Source organism: Varroa jacobsoni, unplaced genomic scaffold (assembly GCF_002532875.2).
Source record: "Varroa jacobsoni isolate VJ856 unplaced genomic scaffold, vjacob_1.0 scaffold_545, whole genome shotgun sequence".
Lineage (NCBI taxonomy): Eukaryota > Metazoa > Arthropoda > Arachnida > Mesostigmata > Varroidae > Varroa > Varroa jacobsoni.
The window spans coordinates 310,261-333,811 of NW_019213447.1; the positions used below are offsets into that span (position 1 = coordinate 310,261).

At 42.1% G+C, this 23,551-nt stretch overlaps 1 protein-coding gene across 1 annotated transcript in view; it reads right to left on the reverse strand.

Annotated features, from left to right (window-relative positions):
- LOC111261312 (uncharacterized) overlaps positions 1-23,551 on the reverse strand; it is a 330,101-nt gene that overhangs the window by 89,704 nt on the left and 216,846 nt on the right. The window contains exons 12-18 of the mRNA XM_086968641.1: positions 10,418-10,753; positions 8,653-8,878; positions 5,965-6,118; positions 5,338-5,702; positions 3,752-4,366; positions 2,154-2,241; positions 1,794-1,957 (exon numbers count right to left, since the gene is read on the reverse strand). Of these exons, the coding sequence (XP_086824767.1) occupies positions 1,794-1,957; positions 2,154-2,241; positions 3,752-4,366; positions 5,338-5,702; positions 5,965-6,118; positions 8,653-8,878; positions 10,418-10,753 (1,948 nt within the window). The remainder of the gene's footprint in view (positions 1-1,793; positions 1,958-2,153; positions 2,242-3,751; positions 4,367-5,337; positions 5,703-5,964; positions 6,119-8,652; positions 8,879-10,417; positions 10,754-23,551) is intronic.

Below are 23,551 nucleotides of genomic sequence, written 5' to 3' on the forward strand. Positions count from 1 at the left end.
AATTTGAGGTTTGAGCCGTCCTGGCATTATTCATGCCATCATCAGTCTTACGCCTATTTCGGACTGTGTTAGAGACAAGTTTTCCGTGAAGAAGCTCTCGTGGTTTTGCACTGAATAAACATAAGGAACAAACATATTTGCACAACTTAGCATCATCTTACCATCATCATTATTGAGAGGTATTTTTTTCAAAAATTTTGTAATGCCGTAATTTCTCTTTTCCAGATTTCTTCTTTTAGATTTCACATATTTTCAATTGTACATCTACATTTCCTAGATAAAGCTATGCATCACTCATGATTTATATGTATTTTGCTTATAATAATTGAATGAATTGGTAAGCGCTTCTTTAAATGCTTCTTAAGTCGCACAACAAAAAAATTAATATAAATCGAAAACGGTAAAAGTCAATTTAGTGAATCGACTTTTCATGTCTATTGCTTATTATTTAGACTCGATTTTTATTAATAAAAAGCTTAAAAAGCCAAGTAATAAAAAGCGAAGTTATTTAATAAAGGAAAAGGAAATTCAACACAATTACCGCACTTGAATATCATTACGATTTCTGTGAAAACCCATTGCGTTTGTTCTTTATTTGCTGCCACACTGGACCTGCGGTAGCCCGACGAGCCTAGCCAATATGTAAAGGCGAGGCCCTTTTAGACCGAACACAGCCACTTAACATAAGACCTTACGTTTGGATATTAACATCGGCTTCGGTTCATACTTCATTGCAGCCTGTTAGGACATCGTGACAGGAAAATAATATTATACTGACAGTAACGGGTAATGACAACCCTGTCACGAATATGCAGATAGGTTTTCGCTACTAGGTAATAAATAGCAAAGGTGTCCTAGTTAATAGCCCGCATTGGAGATTGCTACCAGAAAAAATATAGCCGTACATGCATCTATTTGTCCTAAAAGAGATTGTGGGAACGAGTCGATTAGAGCTGAATTGAATAGAGTAGCAGCTCGAGCGCATCAAGCGATAGCGCAGGCCACAGCTACAGGACATGCAATTCTAGTTTGTAATAGCTAGAACTGCTCACAACTTCGATCCATCTAAAGTAACTTCAGGCGGCCCCAAAGCCGCGTTCAAAGATTATCGAGTACACCGTACTTTTAGTGCTTCACCATAATTTTTGTATCAATATATCTAAATGCTACTGTTCCATGCACGTTCATTATGGTTCTATTTATAAAAATAAGTTCATATGCCCGAGTGGACTAGACGCAAGTAAGCAGCACTTCACGTTGAAATTAATTTGCGTCTCCTTTAAGAACACACCCGAAAATCAGGCGAGAACAGATACTTTTTTTTGCTACTTAAGCAATGAGGAACCTCGTTTTTTTTTTCGGCACATTTAAAAGCTCAACCTGGTCTCTCATCACCCATATGCCATACTATCCGTCGGCGAAATTCTTGAGCGGGTCTGACGTAGATAATAATACGTAACAATTTCAAACAATATTTTACAGATCTGATGTTAATTTTTGATCGTGTTTACCACATCGTAATCGTTCTTTCCTCGCAAAGCCATCCATTTGACCGAATATCCTACGTGTTCTATAACAGATCTAATGAAGGCACTATTTAGCGAAATTTTCTGAGTGGAATTGTCTCGTGCTCGTGATCCAAACAAGGCGATCCACGAAACTTCAGTCGATGACTTCACGGATACGTAACACTATTCTGGTCGAAATGGGACGTCAATAAGCTTAATAGGCACAGCTATACGATTGTGAGTTTGACCTTACGCTTAGTCGCACACTGGCTGTGGGTTACTTACATTAGTGGTGAGTTGGGCAGTGAGTGTGACCACCTTGTCGTTTGAATGTTCGAGCTCTTTGCGGAGTCTCCTGAGCTCAAGAGCGTGACGCTCTTCTGGAGAAGAGTACATTGAGGACGTCGTTGACACCAGCGATAGCGTAGATCCTAAACCACCACAGCCACCTGCACGAAGCGATAATAATAAAAACAGTGTGCTCTTACTGCTTGTTCTTAGGTAATGCCTAGTAGGTAGGAGTTTCGTAAACGCTAAGTAAATGTATCATGTACTACAAAAATGCAGTAAACGATTGCATTAATTCGGAACTTTCGCTGTTCGTTAAGCGAGCGATTAGAATGATGTAAAGGTTTATTTACTAACCTTCGTCGTCTTTGGGGAAGCGAACGCTCCTCGGAGGAGTGACGTGGTTCAAACCCGAAGAGCCGCCGTACAAGAACCGGGAGCCTCCCTAAAACCCCGGGAGGACCGTTATGTATTAGATGAATTGTCAGAAGAGAATACGAAGACAAGTTAGCAATACACGCAGGTTCGTAAATCGGATCGTCACTTCAGTGCGATACTAATAAATCGTTCGAGCTGCGTACGGGAAGGCTCGCTCTTACATGCTGCTTACAAAGTACCGCTTACAAATGGCGAACGAGAAACACACAGAAAATGAAAATTATCTATTTCCTATATTTATCTATCTAAATTTACTACTAAAACAGTTTACGTTTCGAATCTGGATGGCGGTGGAAAAATTTTCAACGAGTCCAAACTTGCTCCCATATCTATGAATTGACACACAGTACATGGACTCCTGGTAAGTATTTTATCGCCGCGTAGCTGTTAGGGCTATTGGCATGCATTGAGAAATGTTATTCTTTCTTCTAATGCAAACGCGGTAAACCCGTTGGGTACCTTCAGTATCGGGACTCTCTATCGTGATCGTAAATAAGTATGTGCATATAGGAACTAGCCACGAACTACGAAGAAAAGCCATTATCCAAATGCAAAGAATGCACGTGAACCGATAGGAAAACATATCAAGCAGCGTTTATGAATCAACACCCTATGTAATATTTCTTTATTGTGTAATAAAACTAGCGTTGAATATATGTAGACAGACACGCACACACACACAAAAATATACCATGTTAAAACTAATTGCGATGGGTAGTTTGTGTGACAAGAACGCCAAAAGGACAAGTGAATTGGGATACTAAGTGTCGAGAAGGACATTATTATAGACGTGCAGAAACATGAAGCCTGCCACAGTGGGCCTGCAGGTGGTTCAGAGTGGGTGGGTGTTTTCGGGGCGAGATCCGCAATTTCCACTTGTTGTCGAAATAAGCAATTTAGGCGAACGTATAAGATGCGCCAGCTACTCCATATGAAAGCTTCTTTGTTATCGCGTATGCATATTTCCTAATGAAAGATCGCTTTTTTTACATTTGAATTGAATTTATGTTTAAGAAGAGACTTTATATTGCGCGTTTCACCCTCCCGATATCGGTTGATTTATCATATTCATATCATGCTTCATATAGTCCGATCCAGAACAGAGCTGCAAAGATTTCTACAATCCACTCTATCTTGTTCCCTGTATCTAGGTGTTGCGTTTTCGTTTCATGGCCTAGTCGAACGCCAGATGCCCGTTACCCTTCATCGTAATAATTAAATTTGTATAGATTTTGTACCTTCACCAGATTAGCCCAGATGTGATCTGGTTGATTTAAAAATCAATTTAGCATAGATCAAAAGTGAATACGATAGAGCAGTACTAGGGGTGCGCTGCCTTACTAATTACCGTCACCTGCATGCAGAGAGGCTCGTGTGATAAATGAGCGTCTGTTGCCGTTCCTTTTTGGTGATAATGAATTCACGATGCACAAATCTATCTGACATCTGATCGAGTTATCTTCTTCAAGTGTACTCCTGTCCTACCTTGCTGTTTCTATAAAGTTCTCATTTGATACCTGGGAAAGTCGGGAGCTTCCGCTTGCCATTGTCGCGTTGTGTGGCAGCGTCTTGCTGGCGTAGTCCAGTGCCTGTCTCCGTTCGGCGCGGTTTATCTTGAGCGAAGACGAGGCGTAAGCTGATGGCTGTTGGTATTGCGATTGGTGGTAGGGTGAAATCGGGGACGAGGTTAAAGGGGAACCCATCAACGGTCGGACGGCGCCGGCCGTCGATGAGTACTGCGTAGGGCAACTTTGTAGGGAAGTGTAGCTTGTTGCATCGGAACGGTGATGGGACATGGACGAGTGCGAGCGTTGGGGAGTCGACGGGGGTGAATAACAAATAGATGAATGAGGCGAGGAGGTTGGAGCATTCAGGCTTTTTTGAGGAAGCACCTTTTGAGGCGAGCTATACGGACTGTTGTTTAAACTTAAATTGGGGTGATTGTTGTTGCCACTGTTTGGGGAGGTGGAATGAGGGGAGCGGGCCTGCATCATCAGCCGCATGTGCTGCAGGGCCTGCTGGCCAGGACTACCACCGCTGTTACTAGCCATTAACTGGCTACTTTGCTGGTGGTGGTTGTAGTAGGTCATTCCATGGCTGGATGCCTGATGCTGGCCTTGATAGCTCTCCGACTGGGTGGGTGGAGAAGGCATATTCCGGTCCAGGCGATCAAACGAACGAAAAGGACATTTGGGAAGCAGCAGGCATTTGTTGGTTACTTTCATAGAGGGACTTTTTGTGCATGCATGAGTACGACACGGCAAGCAACTAAGTCGGAAGATCGATGTAAACAATCTAGTTTAACTTTCATATAGAACTACCTTCCATAATTACGATAATCATAATACGGTTACGTTTTAATAAAAGCCCACGGCATTCACATTGATGTAAATAGAAGAGTACAAGCCTAAGGCACAGGATACGTTAGAGAGCTGATTAGATTATATGAATGGGATAAACAATACTTAGCATACATTTAGAAATGATAAGATAAAGATATAGAAACCATATATACACGGCGTCGCCGATATGAAAATGACAACGTTAACATAAGGATACCATAATGATCAATTTTAATGGCAGAAGTAAGAAAGACACATTCTACTAAAGAAGACGGGGCGAATAAGAACGACTAAATGATTAGCGTTAATCTAAAATCCCAGATAGGACCCTTCGTCCTACGGGTATAAATTCATATTTCAATTTTCTACCCACAAACAGGCGCATTCATTCGCTCTTGGGCTTCAATACATTCATGCGATAGTTTCGGATGCTGTGAATAGGTTGACTTTTAGATAAAGATACTTGTATCACGCACATTTAAACATGACTTCACGCGAAATTCGAGTTGAGTTACCAAGATCATTAGCTCACGAATCATACCACAGATAACCTATCACAACGGGCGCGACAAGTCTAAGCTTACGAGTGAGATACTTCCGTATCTCCCTGACAAACATACAACTTCCTACACCCGCTTAATACGACTTGCTCGTAAAACTCGCTGTTCGGTGTATATTTGACCACCAGTTTACCATCCAGCCTAGGTTGTATTTGGCGTGGGAGTCTGTCTGTTTGTACAAATTCTCTATTGACTACAAACCTGGGCTTGAGCCATTTGCTGTTGCTGCTGCTGTTGCTGGGAGTGAGCACTCAAGAGACTTTCCATAGACTCGGCCTCATGAAGAAGACTCTTGCTAATGCGCGGTGGATGCAACGACGGGTGGTGCATGAAATGATGGCCTGAGGGTCCTTGCGAAACTAGGGATGAGGCTCCGTTTTGGCCTTGACCGTTATTACTACAGCTGCTAGAATTGTTCGAGCCAGAGGTCGCGTTGGCCATGGTCTGTTGCCACTGGATCTGTTGCTGCTGCTGCTGCTCTTGCTGATGCAGGTACGCCCTTTGAATGCCCTCTAGTGTTGCGTAAGCATCATCATCCGGACCTCCGCGTCGTTTATAAGGGGACCCTGATTTTGGTTCAATTAAAAAGTGAAACAGGTTAGGACTTACGGTTCAGTGCTTACATAGAATACAAACAGGTGTGACAAGCAGATGTGAGTCGAGGAAGTGTTGATACTATTCTTGTCATTGATCTATATCTACTTATAGCAAATCACACACCCTACTAAATATTCTATTATTCGATATTTCCATTGGTTGTCAAACGTTCGGATATTATCGCAGCGGTTTTTTCCTCTCTATAATTGAGCGGTAAATTAACGTGCGTACATTCGGTAGGATCGATTGCTTGGGCCTGTTGTGCCTTTGCTGGTGCGCTTTTCGTCGAGGTGAGTGAACCAACGCTTGCGGCGGATTCCAGTCGAGCAGATTTGATCGAGGTAGACATGAGCAAAATTGAAGAAGTTGATGACTGCTCCATCATCTGTACGGTAAAACGTATTAGATTATTTGGCTCAATCGTGCGATATCGTCATTGCGTGAATTGAGGATGTCCAGCATTTTATCATATTACGTAATGCTCCTATCGAAAAAGGTCAATGTAGACAATAAATTCATTTGGTTGATTTTCTAAAATATACATATGCTCGTATGGCATGTTCTGTATAATAGCTTATATCTATGTTAGTATATTTAGATAGATGTTCTTTCAAAAGATCCTTCTATAATCGGAAAATTTTTACTTGCGTAATTGAGATTGTATTGCATTGAGATGTATTTCGAGGGCCATTTTGGTGTTATATTTGTCTTGAATGAAATACAGTTTTCTCTGCAATAATGCTGCTCTATAGAAAAAAAAATGAATTTGGATAACATTGCAAGTAACGGCTAAGTCGCAGGAACTATGTTCCTGCACAAGGGCAGGTATCAGACTAAGCTACAATTAGGACTAACTGGCGACCAGTTGAATATAATCGACTAGTGTATACTATCGTTACTCTGTGCAGACACCGCTTGCTGCAGCCGACTCTTTTTTGCTTTCGGAATCTAGCAGTACAACGTAAAGTGAAAAAACCTTAGTGCGTGTATCAGGATTTCTGCCCAAGGTGAGTGCTTTAATATAACTGTCTTTTTTGAAGTAAACAATTCCATAAATAATGGATATTTCGGCACATTTCACGGCACATGCCTGTGAAGTTTGTCAGTACCGCGTTTGTGAGCATCACAGATGGCAGCTGCTGCACAAAGGCAGGGCCGCATACTCGGTTCAGGTTCAAATATTTATTCCTTCTCCTTTATATTCAGTGAACTATTAACACGAACTGTTGCTTGTAAAGCTTGTAGATGGGTAATTCCTCTATATTCCGCTATTAGACAAATCCTAGTAGAATTATTCGGCCTTGATGGTTTTCTGAAGTCTCAGAGACCTGAAACCTCAACAGCTTTGAGATGCTTACACGGTCGGAGTGAACAGCATAAATCCACTAGACAAAGCGGCAGTTCGCATTGCACGCGGTATACTGCTATTTCGGCATTTATGGTGTCATATTGTTTTCATTCTGGAGCAACCCCATCTTCAGTTTCGTTCTGGTCTTCAGTTGGGACCAGATGTTTGTAAACCTCACTTCGGTCAACTGGGCAGGAAAACTGAACACGGCAAACCTGTTTATCCAGCCATGTAAATCTGTCTAACAGGAAAAGATTACTGTTAAGGGAGAACTTGCACTGCCGAAATGCCAAAGGGTCAGACAACATGTCTGGCATAACCCAGAGGTCAACGAAGGAAGCTGTTTTGATATAAAGGTATCGAAAAGCAGAAAGTAGGTCAGACTAGATGACACGAACGCATAATCTATGTAGCACACATTTATGTGGGCGTAAGACTTCTAAAGTCTTATGAGTGATGTGATTTTATATTCGTAAGAAGGAAGAATAACTGTGAAGATGAACTTCCTCGAATGTACAAGTTTCGCATGAACATCGATAATGAACACACACATGCGTACTGTATTTTTACGCTAAACAAACAGAAAGCAATTCGAATCTTTGACGATCTCTTCTAAATTCCGAGTACAGTTCATGACGATGGCCTGGATTTAATATGGGTCGCAAATTTATATACTGAGTCTTAGAATCTTTCCTTTTCAACATTGCCTTTGTAGATGCTTTTAATTTACCCACGACACCTTTTCTGATAGCGAGCCTTTTAAAACTCGTTTAAAAATGTGCTCTTTCTTGAAGACTCGCTGCCGGTTGATTTTGTTATCAACGTATTGCGAAGTGCATACTACTAATGATTGAGGCTGACTTGAGTCTCTTATAAAGGTTCTCATTTCCTCAATCAGATCATCCTTGGCACGTAAGGAAAGCACAGTTTTAAAAAAAAATCATGCCTCACTTATGGTGAAATTTCATTCGTCATGTCCTTTTAGAGAATTACTTTCCTTCCCGAATAGCGAAAAATTTGAGGTCTTCAATGTTCCTGTGTGAGTTTCCCTTGCGATAACGCAGACCCCGAAGAATCTGAATATTGTAGATAAATATTTTTCGGTATAGTCGCGTATTGGATTCGACTATGCGAATTGCCCCTGGGGAAAGCACGCGCTGTTTGCGATCCCGGTAACTTGCGCTTCGTGATCTCAGAGAGAGGTTCACATGCGGAGGTATAACGCTTTGTCGTTTAAGCAATCCGAACCAACCAAATAGATCAATACAGCGACCTCTTTGGCATGCCACCGTGTATCTTAGTAGAGTTGAAACTAAATTTTCGGACCTAGCACTCCTATAGCTGTTAATTCCAGTGAAACATCATAACCCTAAAAAGAGTCGATCCTAGAAAAGTATGTACTATACTTAAGGATAGATCGACCAATACGATATTTATACCCATGCATTATTGTTAGATTTGTCCACTTTCATAAAATAACTACAATGAAATTATAGGACCAAAAATTATCTAAATGTTTTCTGCAGTGATATGTTTTTCCCTTAGTCTTAAAACGTAGTTTGATAATGTACCTGTGACTGTTGCTGCTGCATGAGACCTTCACTCTTGGCGGCCTCGAAAATCGCTTCCGGTGGATCGACGGTTCCATAGAGTTTGACTTCATTCGAAGGAACTCCATTTCGAATCATTAGCATCATTTTCGATTTGGCCTTGGCCTCCTTTTTCTTGTTTTTGTCCTTATCCTTCTTATCTTTGTCGCTGCTTCCAGTGGCACCGCGATCCGAAGCATCCTTGCTTCTGCAAAATATATATTGTATATAAATAAAAATTGTTTAATAACATTAAGCAACGTGATTCTTCTTCTACATTAATGCAGGACAAAATTCACTCGGTTCGTTGAGGCAATAGAGTATCACGATGAATTGTCAACAAGCTCCTTTTTGCATATATATTTGCCCTCTTTGAATCTTCGCTGTCCCCTTTTAATGTCGACGCTGTCGTTTTTGCATCAGGGTTTACAGAAAATGTTTCTGAATGATTATATGTGCATTTATCTACGCCTATCGTTGTTTCCGTAGTGACCAAAGGCGCTATCGATGCCGTAATTGCAAAAGAGATTGCCTAACAACTCTAATGCGTTAGAAATCCCTTCACCGCAATGAGCGATAACCATTCAGGCTTAGTTGAATTTCTCATGTCACAAAGGCCGAGAACATGGTTACGTCTTGACAAATTTCTGCTACTATATTGAGTGACTACCGCGCTTAGAAACAGGAGAAGTTCAGCACAGAATACTCCAGATGATTATGCCCTGAGGGAAAGAAAGCTCGCCTTGTGTGCTTGTATGAGTGCGGTTGCGAAAGCATTAAACATCCAAGTGTAGCATTCCCGATGTTTCGAGATAGGTTAGGTGGTTGTGGCTGTTATAGGCGGGTCTTTATGTCACAAGCACTTCAACGTAGGCGAGACTCACTTGCTACTCTTCTCGGACTGCTTCTTTTATCGAGCACCTTACTCGTATAGCAGCAGAGCGAAAACCGTTCACCCCAGGATTCTACACTGAATGCCTCCCTTAGTGCCTCGAAGAAGTAGTTACGAGGGATTCATTTTGTCCTTGTGTTGTGAGGTCTCCCAATCGTTACGCATCAGGCCACTTCGGATTTTTAGACCAGCTTAGAGCATGCCACTAGCCCACCCGGATAATCGTGACTCTTTTCGACCCTGGTTGTGTAAGACCGTGAGGGGCATCCAGGAACAAGGAAAAAGAACAGCAATAGGATACAACTAGTTCGAGTTATTTGGTCATAACTTCCTGTGGGCAGAACGATCAAGATAATAGAAGGCGAGGGTACTGCTGGATGACCGCAAGGCATGGCCATTGGATGGGGTTGTTCTCAAGGATAGCCGGATGGCGGCCCCAGGGCCAGTAGAAAAATATGGAGAAAATGAGTTTCGCGAGATGATACCCTCCTGTAGAACAATGCAATGGCGAACTCGTTTGTCTTGCCCATAACTTTTCTATTCATTCTTCTAATGTTTTAAATGATGTCTCTTGTGCCATATTTGTCTCAGGTTATACAATTTGTGTCATCATACCCTTCTATATTATTATTTTTAAATTACGCATATGTTTTCTTAATAATATTACCGGTCGGCATCAGAGTAATTAAAACGAATACAACTAACGTTCTATCTGAATATAAATACTTTACGTGGGTGGGAATTTCGGGATAGCACCTTATAAATTATATGGTATCATATGATAGATATTTATAGCATTCGTTGTTTGAATGCAGGCTTTTTATAGAAATAGCAGGACATGACGTTTAAACTTACCTCTTTGCTAGTGCCTGCTGTGCCTGTGGGTTTTGACTTTGTACTTGCGACTGTTGAAGATGTTGCGATACATGGGACGGTGAAGAGTTCACGTCATTCGTAGAAGTGCTGCTGCCGTGATTCCGTGCGCTGCCGCTGTGGGCCGCTGTATGCTGTTGGGCTGCCCCAGCTACCGCTTGTAGATGAGCCGATGAATGTGCATGGAGTCCGTGTCGCTTGAGCACCCCGTACGGGTCGGAGCTGAGCGAAGAGTCGGTGAGAGCGTCATTGGTTGATGAAATCTCGTTAAAGGTATCCGAAAGACAACCCGACGACACTGAACTGCTGTCATCCAAACTAGATAAGTTAAACAGAGTTAAACAGAATACAACCCACAGGTTTATCGTGATTAGGTATATATATATGTATATTCGTGAGCAACAGGCTAATTTTAGCAGTTGTTAGTTTCTCACATTTTAACAATGTAGCAGAATGCAGTTCAACCGCAAGACACGATACGAATATCTTAAACAGCATAAGAATGCGTGCTATGAGTGACGTAAGTTTCACGTCACAAGACGATTTCATGCGGTTCTACTGGAGTTCAGTAGAGGCACCTTCTGATTCCTTAAAAACTTGTAAATAAATCCAAACAGCGTGAATAACCATCGTGTCCGTGGGTAATAACATCAGTGTTAATCTATTTAATAGCTTTTGAATGATAGACAGCATTATGTGTATATTTAATTAGTTGTTCTCTATTCAATACGATGTTCAAAACTCATTTTCGCAACGTAAACTGGGTACTACGTGCTCAGAGCATCTGCCGCAAGTAAAGACACTTCGGCACTTCGGAAAGGAAGTTCGGCATGGCTAGCTAACTCATCAGTTAACCACATGCAATCACCGCCATTATGACTGAACTACAACGATGAAGCGAACTGACAAAATGCACTCCTGCTCAACGACTACCGTCAAGGAATAGTCACGATACCGGTTTGATGACCTCATCTTCGTTTGTTCAATCAATTACGATAGTAAATAATGGTTTAAGTTCCAGTTCCGATATTTCCGACACGCATCCATTCAGTCCCGTCTGCGGTGCGCAAATCGTCGTAGTTTTTTTTTTTGTTACGGTAATATACATTTCACATTAGTCAAGCTATTTCATGGACCATTAAACACTGCGAAAGAACTTCATGGCATGGGAAATCATCGCACATTTTGTGTCATGACTTCCTTAGATGGCGTGCAGGTATTGTTTAATAGGTCGCTAGAAACTACCAGCTTAAAAATGAAGTTCCAAATTTTATACAGCATTTCATGTTACGTATGCACATTTAAGATAAGCCCACAATTTGATATTTGCCTACCACCGTTCTAACAATACATTAGCAGAGTACCTCAATACAACAAACGACACGAATCATTCTTGCGTACGTTTGTATGGATCTGTTATGCATGCCGATCAGAGCTAGCGCACACTCATCATATGAAGACTTCTCTGCTCGCAATCAACTCCCGCTGTTCTGAAGAGTGCGGCAAAGACGTAGATTAGCTAACGGAATAACAGTCGTTAACTCGTGAGTTTTTCTCTCTCTGCGTTGAATCCATCGAGACCGCCTCGGAGTTTTTCGGTCTTTTATACCCAATCTGATAACACAATTGTGCACGCAGCTCGTAACGGCTGACCTTTGGCTCCAGACTTATCTCTCACGTTACGCTAACATTTGTTCTGTTGCCTCAGTATGACACGGCTACTCAATAGAGCTTATAGGATTGTAGATTTGCATGATACCTATCGTCCCACATTCGAGTGAGAGCACGTACGTTCAGATTTCGTTGGTAAATTCATAGTTGCTAGCTGCACCTCAAACCATTGCGGTTAGCATTTTGGATGTGGACTCAGTGACCCTTCGTCAAGTGCCAATTGCGTCAGCATGACGAATGTTCGTGAAGCACGTACAGTTACGGAAACAACCATTACGCTTAGATAGCAATTTATAACGACCTATCTAACTTAGCCAGTAGGTCAGATACGCGGTTTGCCAATCGAATGCTACAAAAGCAGTTGCAAGTTAAAGTCACAAGTTGTAGTGTTGCAAAATTAATTTTATAATAATTTATGTCCTTTCATGTTTTCGCTAATGTGGAGGTTTAAACGTTGCTGAATCGATACCATTTAAGTTTCGTCCTGAGGAATGGGATGAGCCTCGACTTTGTGTCGGTTAGGCCACAAGGCACGAAGGGACCCACAAGAGAGTTTGATTTCTCTGCATATTCATTGGAAAGCTTGCAGTAGTAGACAAGCGGGGCTGCAGCAACACTGAAGAGCTAGAAGCATGCGTCTAGAGGGAGTTGCGTTCGACAGCAAGAAAACTTCTGTTTTTCTCTTAGTGTCAATCTAATGAGCCAACTGGATTAATTCTTTATAACCGACTATGCGGAAATGACATTTACACTTATGAACTTTCAAATCTGTCGAATTAAATCATAAGGCATGAAGGTGCTTCGTCCATTGGTCGGGCCTATAGATTCTCATTAATGAACAAAAAATAACTAACAACAACAACAGAAATGAACAAAAAACGCCCAAGCAATTCCTGGTCGTCACTCAGTGCGTTACGCCTTGGTCATCGATATGCGCCAGTAGTTATCTGTGTATGTACATTATATATATAATTTTATTTTAAAGGCCAAGTTACTTCTGAGCAATAATTTAATTATTAAGACGTACATCACTGGAGTACTAAAATCCGTAATTTTCGATCAGACAAGCAGTTCTCTCTACCTTCGTTTATCGAATTAGCCGCTACATCATAAGGGTTTCTACATAACGCACCGCTAATCTGCCCATCAGTGCGAATTATCAGTTTTTACCCGAATGTGATATATTAACTCTCGAGCAGAATTTGAAGATGGACAGGGTAATGGCTCATGATAGGCAATGGAAGTCGGATTTCTCCAATTGCTTAATAGCCAAACCTATATCAGTGACTATCCTTATCTCACCTAGACTTTTCTTTCCTCTCCGCAATTGTGTCCTGCGTCGTGCGTACAATCCCTTTATCATGTCGTACTTACAAGCATGACGCTGTCCCATCCTACTATATCCAGGAAAGAAAGTGGATCAGAGCTCTAGTCAAACATTGGCCAGCCTAGCATTAATGGTAACATGTTATCTTTATCGAGTCAGTTGAACGAAACAAGGCATGAAGATGTTTAGGAGAGAGTGACCTAGATTCGAGAGGGAAAATCAGAGATGGTTGATAGAAGATCGGCATATAGGGTAGTCCTTGATACACATGTAATATTTGAGAGTCTTAAAATTGCGAGTCATTGATCGGATTGGTAGCGGCTAGGAACGCCTTGCAACAAAGGAGTAAGCCTAGAAGAGAACAACGAGCTAAGACGGACCAGCGCGGTTGGATTCGAAAAAGTAGACGAAGACTATACCCGGCCACCAAGCAAAATTGACCACGACGGTTTGGTGACCCGCACAGATCGCTGAAGCACGAGAGCCGAAAAACTGGGATAGACTAAAAGGCAAGCGGCCATTCAACTCCTGTCTTGCTGAGGGAAGCCCCGTGATTCAGTTGGGTGCAGGCCTCTACCGAATACATCGACTTGACTGCACGGTTGCAGCTTCGGGGTTACCGCTATTGTCCCTTCTATGCAGGTATACTATCCTATAACTGTCCTGTGTCTCTGTATGTGAGGGTGCATTACAATGGTTGAAGGAATAAACGCAGCCATGCTTTATATGGTTATCCGGGTGACTGATTGCATCCATCGTGGTAGAGAAACAACCAAAATCGAAAGAACGCCACCAAGCGGCGTTCAACGAAAAATGAGAAGGTAAGACCTGTGTAGACCAATTTCACTTAGGAATGGTCCGAACGATGTAGAGACTGATAGGTTGACGCTGAATGACGCTAGACCACAGGATCGTTTGTCTTGTATAAGGGATGCCAGCGGGATTCGGATAGCTTTAAACCTAAAAAAGAAAATTAGATTTGATCATAATGACAGATAAGATCGATTGTTTAGGCAAGTGGATCTTGCCGCAAGGAATGAAAATCCATGCAAGTGGACACAAATTTCGTCCAAAAATTAGCAAAAAAGACTGAACCTTTTTCGAACCTTCTGGTTAATAATCAGCAAGATACAGTTAACTCTATATCGCGAAAGTTAGCGCTGGGAAATAAGGTTAAACACCAACACGTTTTCCTCATCACCATTCTTTGCCGATTACTCTGTTGTCCCGTGACTCCCTATCACTTTAATATGATTCTTCGATGTCGGCTTCCGGACGTCTGACTGCCTGAAGCTCGATATGCGTGTCTATGGTATGTGTGGCTTGTCGCTCGAAACTTTTTAACCTTTTGCGATCTCCAGGAGGAAAAGACTTGCTTCGCAAGCACAGACAGTAATAAGAGTTCGGTAACTACGAGCGAACTATGACCATGATGATGAACTTAGTTTTTTCAGAGGGAAGAATAGATAGGAAAAAACAGGTCAGGCGGTTCACGAAGAGAAGCGATGAGAAGCGCGCCTCGCGAGATAATAAGCAGAACTGGAAGCCCACCGTTCGAACAAGCAGCTGGCTAATAGGCTGGAGTGTACGTGAGGCTAAGGGCTGGAGTGAGGAAATTGGCGAGTCCCACTTCCGGCTTCACTTCCGATGTGACCAACCTTAATAGTAGCGAAAAGACGAGGTCAGCCGTAACCTACTTCTGCTATTGCTATCCGCTGCACATCTAGCAAAACCTGCAATGGGTGTCACGCTTCTCTAAATCTTAAAACAAAAGTTAAAATTTCTCCTAGAGTTTAGGTAGGCAAAGAAGCATATAGTGGACTCTCGGCCTACTATATATATATATATATATATATATGATGGTGAATTTAATTGGCATAATATCCCAAAATTTAAATTGAATTGTGAAAAAAATGCACATGCGAGCCGAAGACTTACAGATATTTATGTGTCCTATTACGTTGTCTTGATATTGGGAATTATTAAATGGATAAATAGGAGTTCCATTGTTTTGCATATGTATGTTCGAGTTGCTATGGGCTTACACAGTCGATAAAAAATCTCCCTTCGAAAAGGCTCGTTGGCCGTAACGATGGCTTTGTGAGATAGGTTTCGACGGGATTCGGCCTCTTGGACGCTCTGTACGGATCGAATTGCTTTGTTATGTCGTATACCGGCAATATCGGCTTAAGTGAAGTTTACAACGAAAACGTAGAAGAATTTTGGCCATTGTGATGTCCTCATTTCGATCGCGTGCTAAACCTTGAGCTTCGTTCTTTGTGCTTCTAATCAAATGCCGCACGCCGTGTCATGTGTTTCCATCCACTAACAAATTCTAGCTAGAAACCATCCAATTCTAGCTAGAAACCGGTCATTGCTCGTTTCACTATAACCGAGTTTCAGGTATACTAGCAAATATTTCGTAGAAAAGCCCGCATAGAGCTATGCCAGCTTGTCTCACCGCATAGTTCCATAAAAATTCATAATTTAACTTATTTTGAGACGAAATGCAAATAGCACGTAACCGTTCATCTAACTTTTCTCTGTATGGGTCGATCTACTGGTACGCCATCGATTCCCAGAAACCTAGAAGGCACACATGATTTATAAATTATCAGACATCTTAAAGCATCATAGCTAGTCCTATCTACAAAACTCCCGAGTACTTCTGGATCTGCAATCGTTGTAAACGTACGAAGGCCTACCGTTATGGGTTTTAGAAAGTGGGAGCGTTAATGTGATGCTAGTTTAAGTAACACTTGGCGAAGTTATTGCTCGAGCACGAGTTTGCCAAGGGGCATAACAGTTCAGTGGGTGGGATCAATTTCCAGTATGGTTTGTACTGTTTCGCTCTCAGGATGAGCAAGCTGCAGTGACGCCGCTTCCGATGGAGGAAACAGCTGTGGCCTTTCTCTGGCTGAGTTACTGTACGCATCTGGGTACAGTTATACATAATGCGGCATCCTATTCGATGCAATTAGGGAACGAACAAGCGGAGTATGTTATCACAATTGGCCAACCAGAACCTGGCTAAATGAACCAGTACGGGGTACCCTGCTTAGCGAGGTTCTCGGGCAAATTGAGCGAGACGGTGTACCATGGCTGTCAGATATTTACGGCAAGCATTGTCTGCAATAGACTTGTTAAGCTTGTCTATTGCATATGGGCTCGTTCGAGCTGATGCACTTCATCACTGTCGATATAGAAAGCGTATGTGCAATAGGACAGTCTTAAAATATGGCACATAAAGTACCTTTACTTGCAGAAGGAATCATTTTTGGCACGCACCCACATCACCCAATATTTGAACCTAGAATATCTTCCAATATAATTGCTGTCAAACGTCAGCGGTAGTCGATAACATGTTTTTGATCGATCAGTCTGTACATATGTATGCAAGCACCTTGATGACAACGTATTTCGTCGTGCAGAACATTATCACGAGTGACGACCTCAGACGAAAAAAGCGGTCCACTCATTATTGACAAAGCGTATTTGACTAATTCGACTTGTCGACCTCGTTTCTCCCATATTGCCCAGTGTAACATATAATTATTACTAGGTCTATTTGGTAGGTGACCATGTTAATCTCTGCAAGCTACTGTAGATCGAGCTGGTCATCCGGTGATGTGTGTGTATACGTAGTACCTGTCTGGAGCCATCGATGAACTTCAACGGATGAGTTTCCACGAAAATAGAACCTAGCACCAAAATCGACAAAAATAGTAAAAAAAGCGTACAGCTTTATCCCGTAACAGGATAGCCACGGATATAACTGTGATGATAAATAACTTTTCTATACCTCATTGATATGGCTAATATGTTTCGAAATTTATCAGGATGTTGTTCTGTACGATTGAGTTGTGCATCGGTTGGTCTGTGAGTTCGACAGGTGCTCATACATTTTCTATAGGTCCACACCAATGCAACTTCCTTAGCTACGGCCATTCGAAGTTCTGATGGAAAACCCAGTTTTTTTATACTGTTCTCACCATATACTACTCCTATAGATTTCGCCATTAACAACATTCATTCATTCCAAAACATAGCACACGAACTGTGAATAGGAACGTTACTTTAGACCTTAACTTATGTTCTGCCTTTCTAGCTTTCTTTCAGGCAACGAACAAGAAATTTTATTTCTCAATTCTACCTGTTTTGAGCCGGCTTTATTGTTGACTCCGAACTTTCCTTTTTTCCACTAATAATGCGAACTCTGGTGGCAGTATTCGTGTTTCGTGACGTGTGAATCTACATCTACGTGTCTCTGTAAACAGCTGATTGCCTGTTTACAGAGACACGTTTACACACGCGCCGTTCCACCACCAAAATAGGGGAGATCTACGTGGCTGAAATCTCGCTTTGTGTTCCTCCAAAACCCCTTAGTCTTCCCTTAGTCGCGCTGCCTCTGCTTGCCCAACTGAGCAGCGATACCGAAGTAGTAGCAGTAAGTGGACTGCTTAGCCGTTCCGGTTCCGTACGTTCCGTCATTTTTGTTGGCGCCAGGTGACATACCTATTACATAAAACGGTTTTATCAAATTCCTATATAAAGCAACTAAGGCACATTCGCTGCTTTTATGTTTTCCACATCTTACTTTGTCCCCAGCTCACATTCTCTCCGCATTCATGGTTATACCTCAATGTCCGTGCTGTAGGCAATCGGCTGGCTGCTAGACAGGCATATTCTCTAATGTATTCCATTACAGCTACATCTCATAGGCCTTGGCAGTACAACACTTTAACAGGCCAGAGGGATGGGATGTATGCCTTTGTGCTCTGTCGGGACGTCTCTGTCCCCGTGACGGACGAACGGACAAAAGTTTAACAGGACCAGCCCTGCAAGAGCTTTAACGGTTGGTTGGGAAGTAGTGCGAAAGAGAGCTAGCACAGTGGTGTTTTACCAGGACGCTGGTAGGCCTATCTACGAACAAACGTACCTTGCATCTCGTCCACAACAGCGGAAGGAAGCACGACTGCTTCAATCAACTCAGATACGTCTTAGCCAGCCATCTTCGTAAGAAGCGGAATGGACGAAAGACGTAACGGGTAGGATTTGACTGATCGTGAATTGACGAGGCGTCAACTGACGGCATAACCAATGATATTTACGGCACCGTACCAGCCGTGGAATAGAAAAACTAATAAGACGGGACGGTAAAACTGCCAGATTTGCCACGGGAAATCACAGCGTGAATTAAACTGCTACAGGGCTTATAGAGTCTGACTTAGAGAGTCATTATAACAGTGTCACCTGGGATTATGTAAAAGCTGCGCAGTAGCGCAAACGACACGGTAGGCCAGTTCACAACTTAGTGTGATAGCCCTGTGCTTTTCTTCCCTAAAGGTTTTGCATAGTGAAGTAGGTTACATGGAGCAGCACCAACAGACAGATGAAGGGGGGTTAAATGAGCATTCACATCGTAGGGCCCCTGAGCGGAGGAGAGTTGTCTTCGTGAGGCTCAGCTCGAGGCTTTTCTCGGATTTTGCTTTTTCCGCCCCGTTTTCTGTAGCAAATCAGGAAAGTATTGCAACTGATAGACGAAAGCTTGCCAGGCGACTAACATACGATATGGAACTATGAGCAGGAAACGTAGAGACCAAAAAAGTCCAAAGAGTCTTCGTCATAAGACAGCGTAAATCGCCCTAAGATAAGGTATGATAATGAGTAGAAAGCGGGATAGAAGAGGTGAGACAAATACTTCCCGTACTTGAGTTTTCGTAAAATCATTATTTATAATATCCTTGGCATTTCTGATTCATTCCTTGTCGATGTGTCAGTGACTTTTCGATGATACGCTCATTCGCCCATTCAACAATTTAGAGAAAAGAAGAGGAAAAAAAAAGATGGCAAAAACTTATTGTTGTAAAGTGTAACTAAATGTATTTCTCAAAGGGGAATGTTTGCAAGCAACAATGTTTCTCAAGACTGAATGATTTCAGGTTTTGTCAACTAACGTTCCAAATAAAGCAGTTTCTGTACAGGCTATACTACGCGAACCGTCGCAATCGACAATGCTTGCTGCACACAGTGAACGAAACGATTGTGTGCCCTCAACATGCTGTATATTAGTGTACATATTGCAGAAGCACCCTTTAATGCGTCTCTCTCCACTTGCCGTATTTATATATGGAAAGACAATTATTAAGCTTTAGCATTTATATCAGAACTGACTCAGGTTTGTTGTAGGCGCTCTAGTAAGTCGGTACTTTCTTCCCTTCTAAATTGCGAGCTAGGCCGATGTACGTTTACTGAGGGCTCACTTCTAAATCGTTTGGAACCTGTCTCTATCGTTACGAATCTACTCCACCACTCAACCATAATAGAGTGTGTTAACAAACAATCTACGAGGTTAGATAATAAACATCAAAACTTACTTTTACTAATGTCTATGAGTTTGTCAAATTCGGTATAGCTGGACCTCGTGAACCCACTGCTAGAGGTTGTAAAATCATTTTTTGACCTCCTTTTTGAAAACCGTGTACTTTTATGCTGTCCCTAAACTTAGACTAAATTGCCTTTATGCAATTGATAATATTCACGCTCGCGGATTACTCATCTGTATTGTACCCCTGTCAGTATTTATATACGGGTGTCGGGGCATGTGTAACATCAGCCTGTGAACATAGGTGAATCTGCCGTTGTAGGCGGTAATCTGCATGCATGCTTTCTAGTCATGTTTTCCGGCCAGGCTTATAAATATAAACCATATATACATTACCAGTGTTACATGCCTGTAGAGGGCTATATAAAAAATATTTGCAGTTTTCGCATTTGGACGGTACGCTTTTGCGTTGTTGACACAGAGCTTCGTCAAAGTACAACAATCGACTCGCACGATATAAAGGGGGTGTAGGTCCGAATAGTACTGCATCAGCAACTAGCATTCATCGTACGCCAAGCATATCAATACGTATTGATTATTGGGGTAAAGATTCACAACTTTTGCACGTATTCAGACCAAGCGTAGAACGATACAAAGTAGCATTAACGAGCCGAAACGACTGACATGATATTTCTAAACATATAAATGCGCCCACTTACAACTTACGTCACTTGACACCTTTCAAGTTAAAAAATGGGGTTACAAGGCCGTACGAATTGCTGTATTAGTTGATAAAATAAAGATATGTACGAATCGCATTTCCTTTATATAGGACCGTAGGAACATCTAAGTAAGCTTTGCGCATTGTCAGATTAAGAAACTGTAGGGCCAAGGGTAGATAACTTGAATTATTTCGAGCAACACTTCCGGTACTGACCGCTCGCAAAATGGTCTTAATGGAATACTAAGGAATCGTCTAAAACGATCGATCGGCTTTAGCCGACGTCGTTTAGCGTGGGTTTTAAGGCGCAAACTTGCACATTCATTATTTCAGCTGCCAACCGCAGGACCAACTATAAAGATCTTTTCATAATTAAGGCTCTGCACCTACCGTAATTGGCTGCCAGTTAATTAATCTTCGCTAACACAAGGATTCTTCCAGCAGAGACTCACAAGCAAGTTACTTAGAAGCCAGGTTTAGCATGGGGACATCTTACGATATGGCTATTATACTTAAACCGTCTGCTATTGGTCAATAAACCTCGCCTGTAGGTCTTGGATTGTCGTTACAACGAGAGCACTGCGAACAAACATCGCAGCCGCACGTATATCGAAGGATATCTTCACAGATCTTCATTGGCATCCTTGTATCGACATCGATTCGAACGAATACCTGGTTGGAGCTAAAACTAGCGACAATCAATCTAAATCGTTATTGCTAAATTGCAGCTACCGGTAACAACTCGGACCAAATTGAAATTGACGACTGAGGATGCAACGGCAGACGGTGGAAATTTCCGCCTTTTAGCTACTTCACCTAAAATAATAGCTAGATCTTCGGTGTATCATAGGTTCTATTAATCGTAGAACACTGTTTATTGGACAGATTAGATCGTTGCCATAGTAATTTTACGACTATAATAGTTTTTTCTCGGATCTGTGTGGTCTACCTTCAAGAACGGGTCAACTGTATTGTTGAGCTGGACAAAATCGCCCCTGAAAAAAATGTATACATAGATCTGGAAATGTTTTTCCAATAGGTAGAAGCTAAGCTTATGCATAAAAAATAGATACCGTAATTTATTTGCTGTGACATACCTTCGACTCAATATGTCAGCCACCGCACCGGCCGACCTGCTTAAAAGTCTTCTTTTATGATGGTACAACCTCTCCTGGGCCCCCGAGTAGATTGAAATACGCCGAGGACCAGCGGTTAACGCTCGTCGATCCATGCTGGCTTGGTAAGCGTATCAAACTTCTCAATTTAAAGGTTTAGCGTACACGCTCTACCACCCTATCCCATCGCACATTGGAACGCGTTTCTCTCGTCCTCTATCCTAGTAAAAATGCAATCACTTCTTTAGCGTGACGATTTCACGGCGAAGCACGCCTTCAGCAGGATCATTTCCCGACAAAAACCGATTCGTTCATTTACAGTTATCGGCACTCAAAACGCGTTCTCTACATTCAATATTGTAGCAATTCCAAATCCTTTAGTATCTTAAACATTATCGGCAACACAACACACAGGCGTCCTCAGTTCCATGTCGATCATTCAGGGCAATCACGAACTGGTCTCACTGCAGTCCGCTAGAGCTGACGGCACGTTTTGTACAGAAAAATTGATCAATTGCCAAACGCAATATGCTAATTAAGACAGCCCATTCGGGTGAACCTGGTCGAGCTGATGACGTTAGCAAGTTACGCTATGCTAACCAACCATAGACAGCTATCCTGTATAATGTCTAATATGTATGATAGAAGACGACGGTAACCCGCTGTACATTATGGAGGGAGCAACAACTAACGTCGTATAGAATTAGGATGTCCATAGAGAGCTCAGGTAGACTAAATCGGACTCCGTTGCGTTTCTAACCCAACACCAACCGTCTGCTTAGCTAAACCGATTTAGCTTTTATAGCGAACAAATTCAAAATGACAGCTGTGCTATGGATCGTCGCTGCGTCATCTCATCAACTGTGATGCTAGCACACTCAAACAAGCTCAACTCAAACTGGCGGGCTTTGCTTGAAAGTCCCGTTTGTTGGCTTAGAGTCTCGTTTGGCAGAATGCCACCGACCAGGGCGCAAGCTGGTTGGCGCGTGGGGTTCGTTGTTCCCTTCGGAGTCCACCATCACTTAGCGACTCCTGAGAGAGGGTAACGAAGTGAGAAATAAGGGTGAGGGGTTTGTGACGAAACGATCAGCGCTCCGTATATCCTTTACTCCTATGCCTACTATTTCCCATAACCTGAGACTTCAACTCCGTCGCTGCTCCTTACCCTTAGGACTGCGGCAATAGTGGCATCGTAGTGAAACCGCTGCTTCACGAATTTTGTCGATCCACTGGCCATAGTCGATCATAGAACAAACCATCTACCAACATACATTGATTGACAGCCTGGCTGGTTCTGGCCTATCGACGAGGCCCGGATGGATTGGATAGTAGAGCCAGCTCGTTCGTCCTCATGTCTAAAATGTAAGCCGAGATAAAAGAACTAATTCTAAGTTGGAGGAATCCACCAAACAGGGAGGCCAACTTGACACAAATCACCGAATGAACGAACGGTTGAATACTGCGCTGCGTGGTTAATACGTAGCACGAAAATTCATATAGGTCAGAATAAGATAAGATCATAATAGTAGTCGTGTAAAAAAGGTATTTATTGGAGAGCTATTAAAAATGAGAAGGTTTTTTTTCGGACGGCAAGAAAACTAGAGCTCAGACATAGTTCTAATCAAGCGACAGACTTAATTTTGCGTACATTATATACTTAAACGATAAATCTGTGAAACTACACACCTTATAATAACAAAATGATTATTTACTGGTTGATTCGTTGTTTTTTTTATTATTGCCTGATATGGTTTACAACGAATGTATACTAATCGTAGATTTACGAGACTACAAGTGGTACAGTATGATATATTCTCATGTTCAGAAAAAGGTAGATACCGGTACTCTAAAGCCTTTCCTCAATAACATCTAGGTTGGTGTCGAACGGCTTAGCCGCGACCCAGTCTATTGCCTTACACATGCCTGCTATCCACGTAATCAGTAGGTGGATACGACA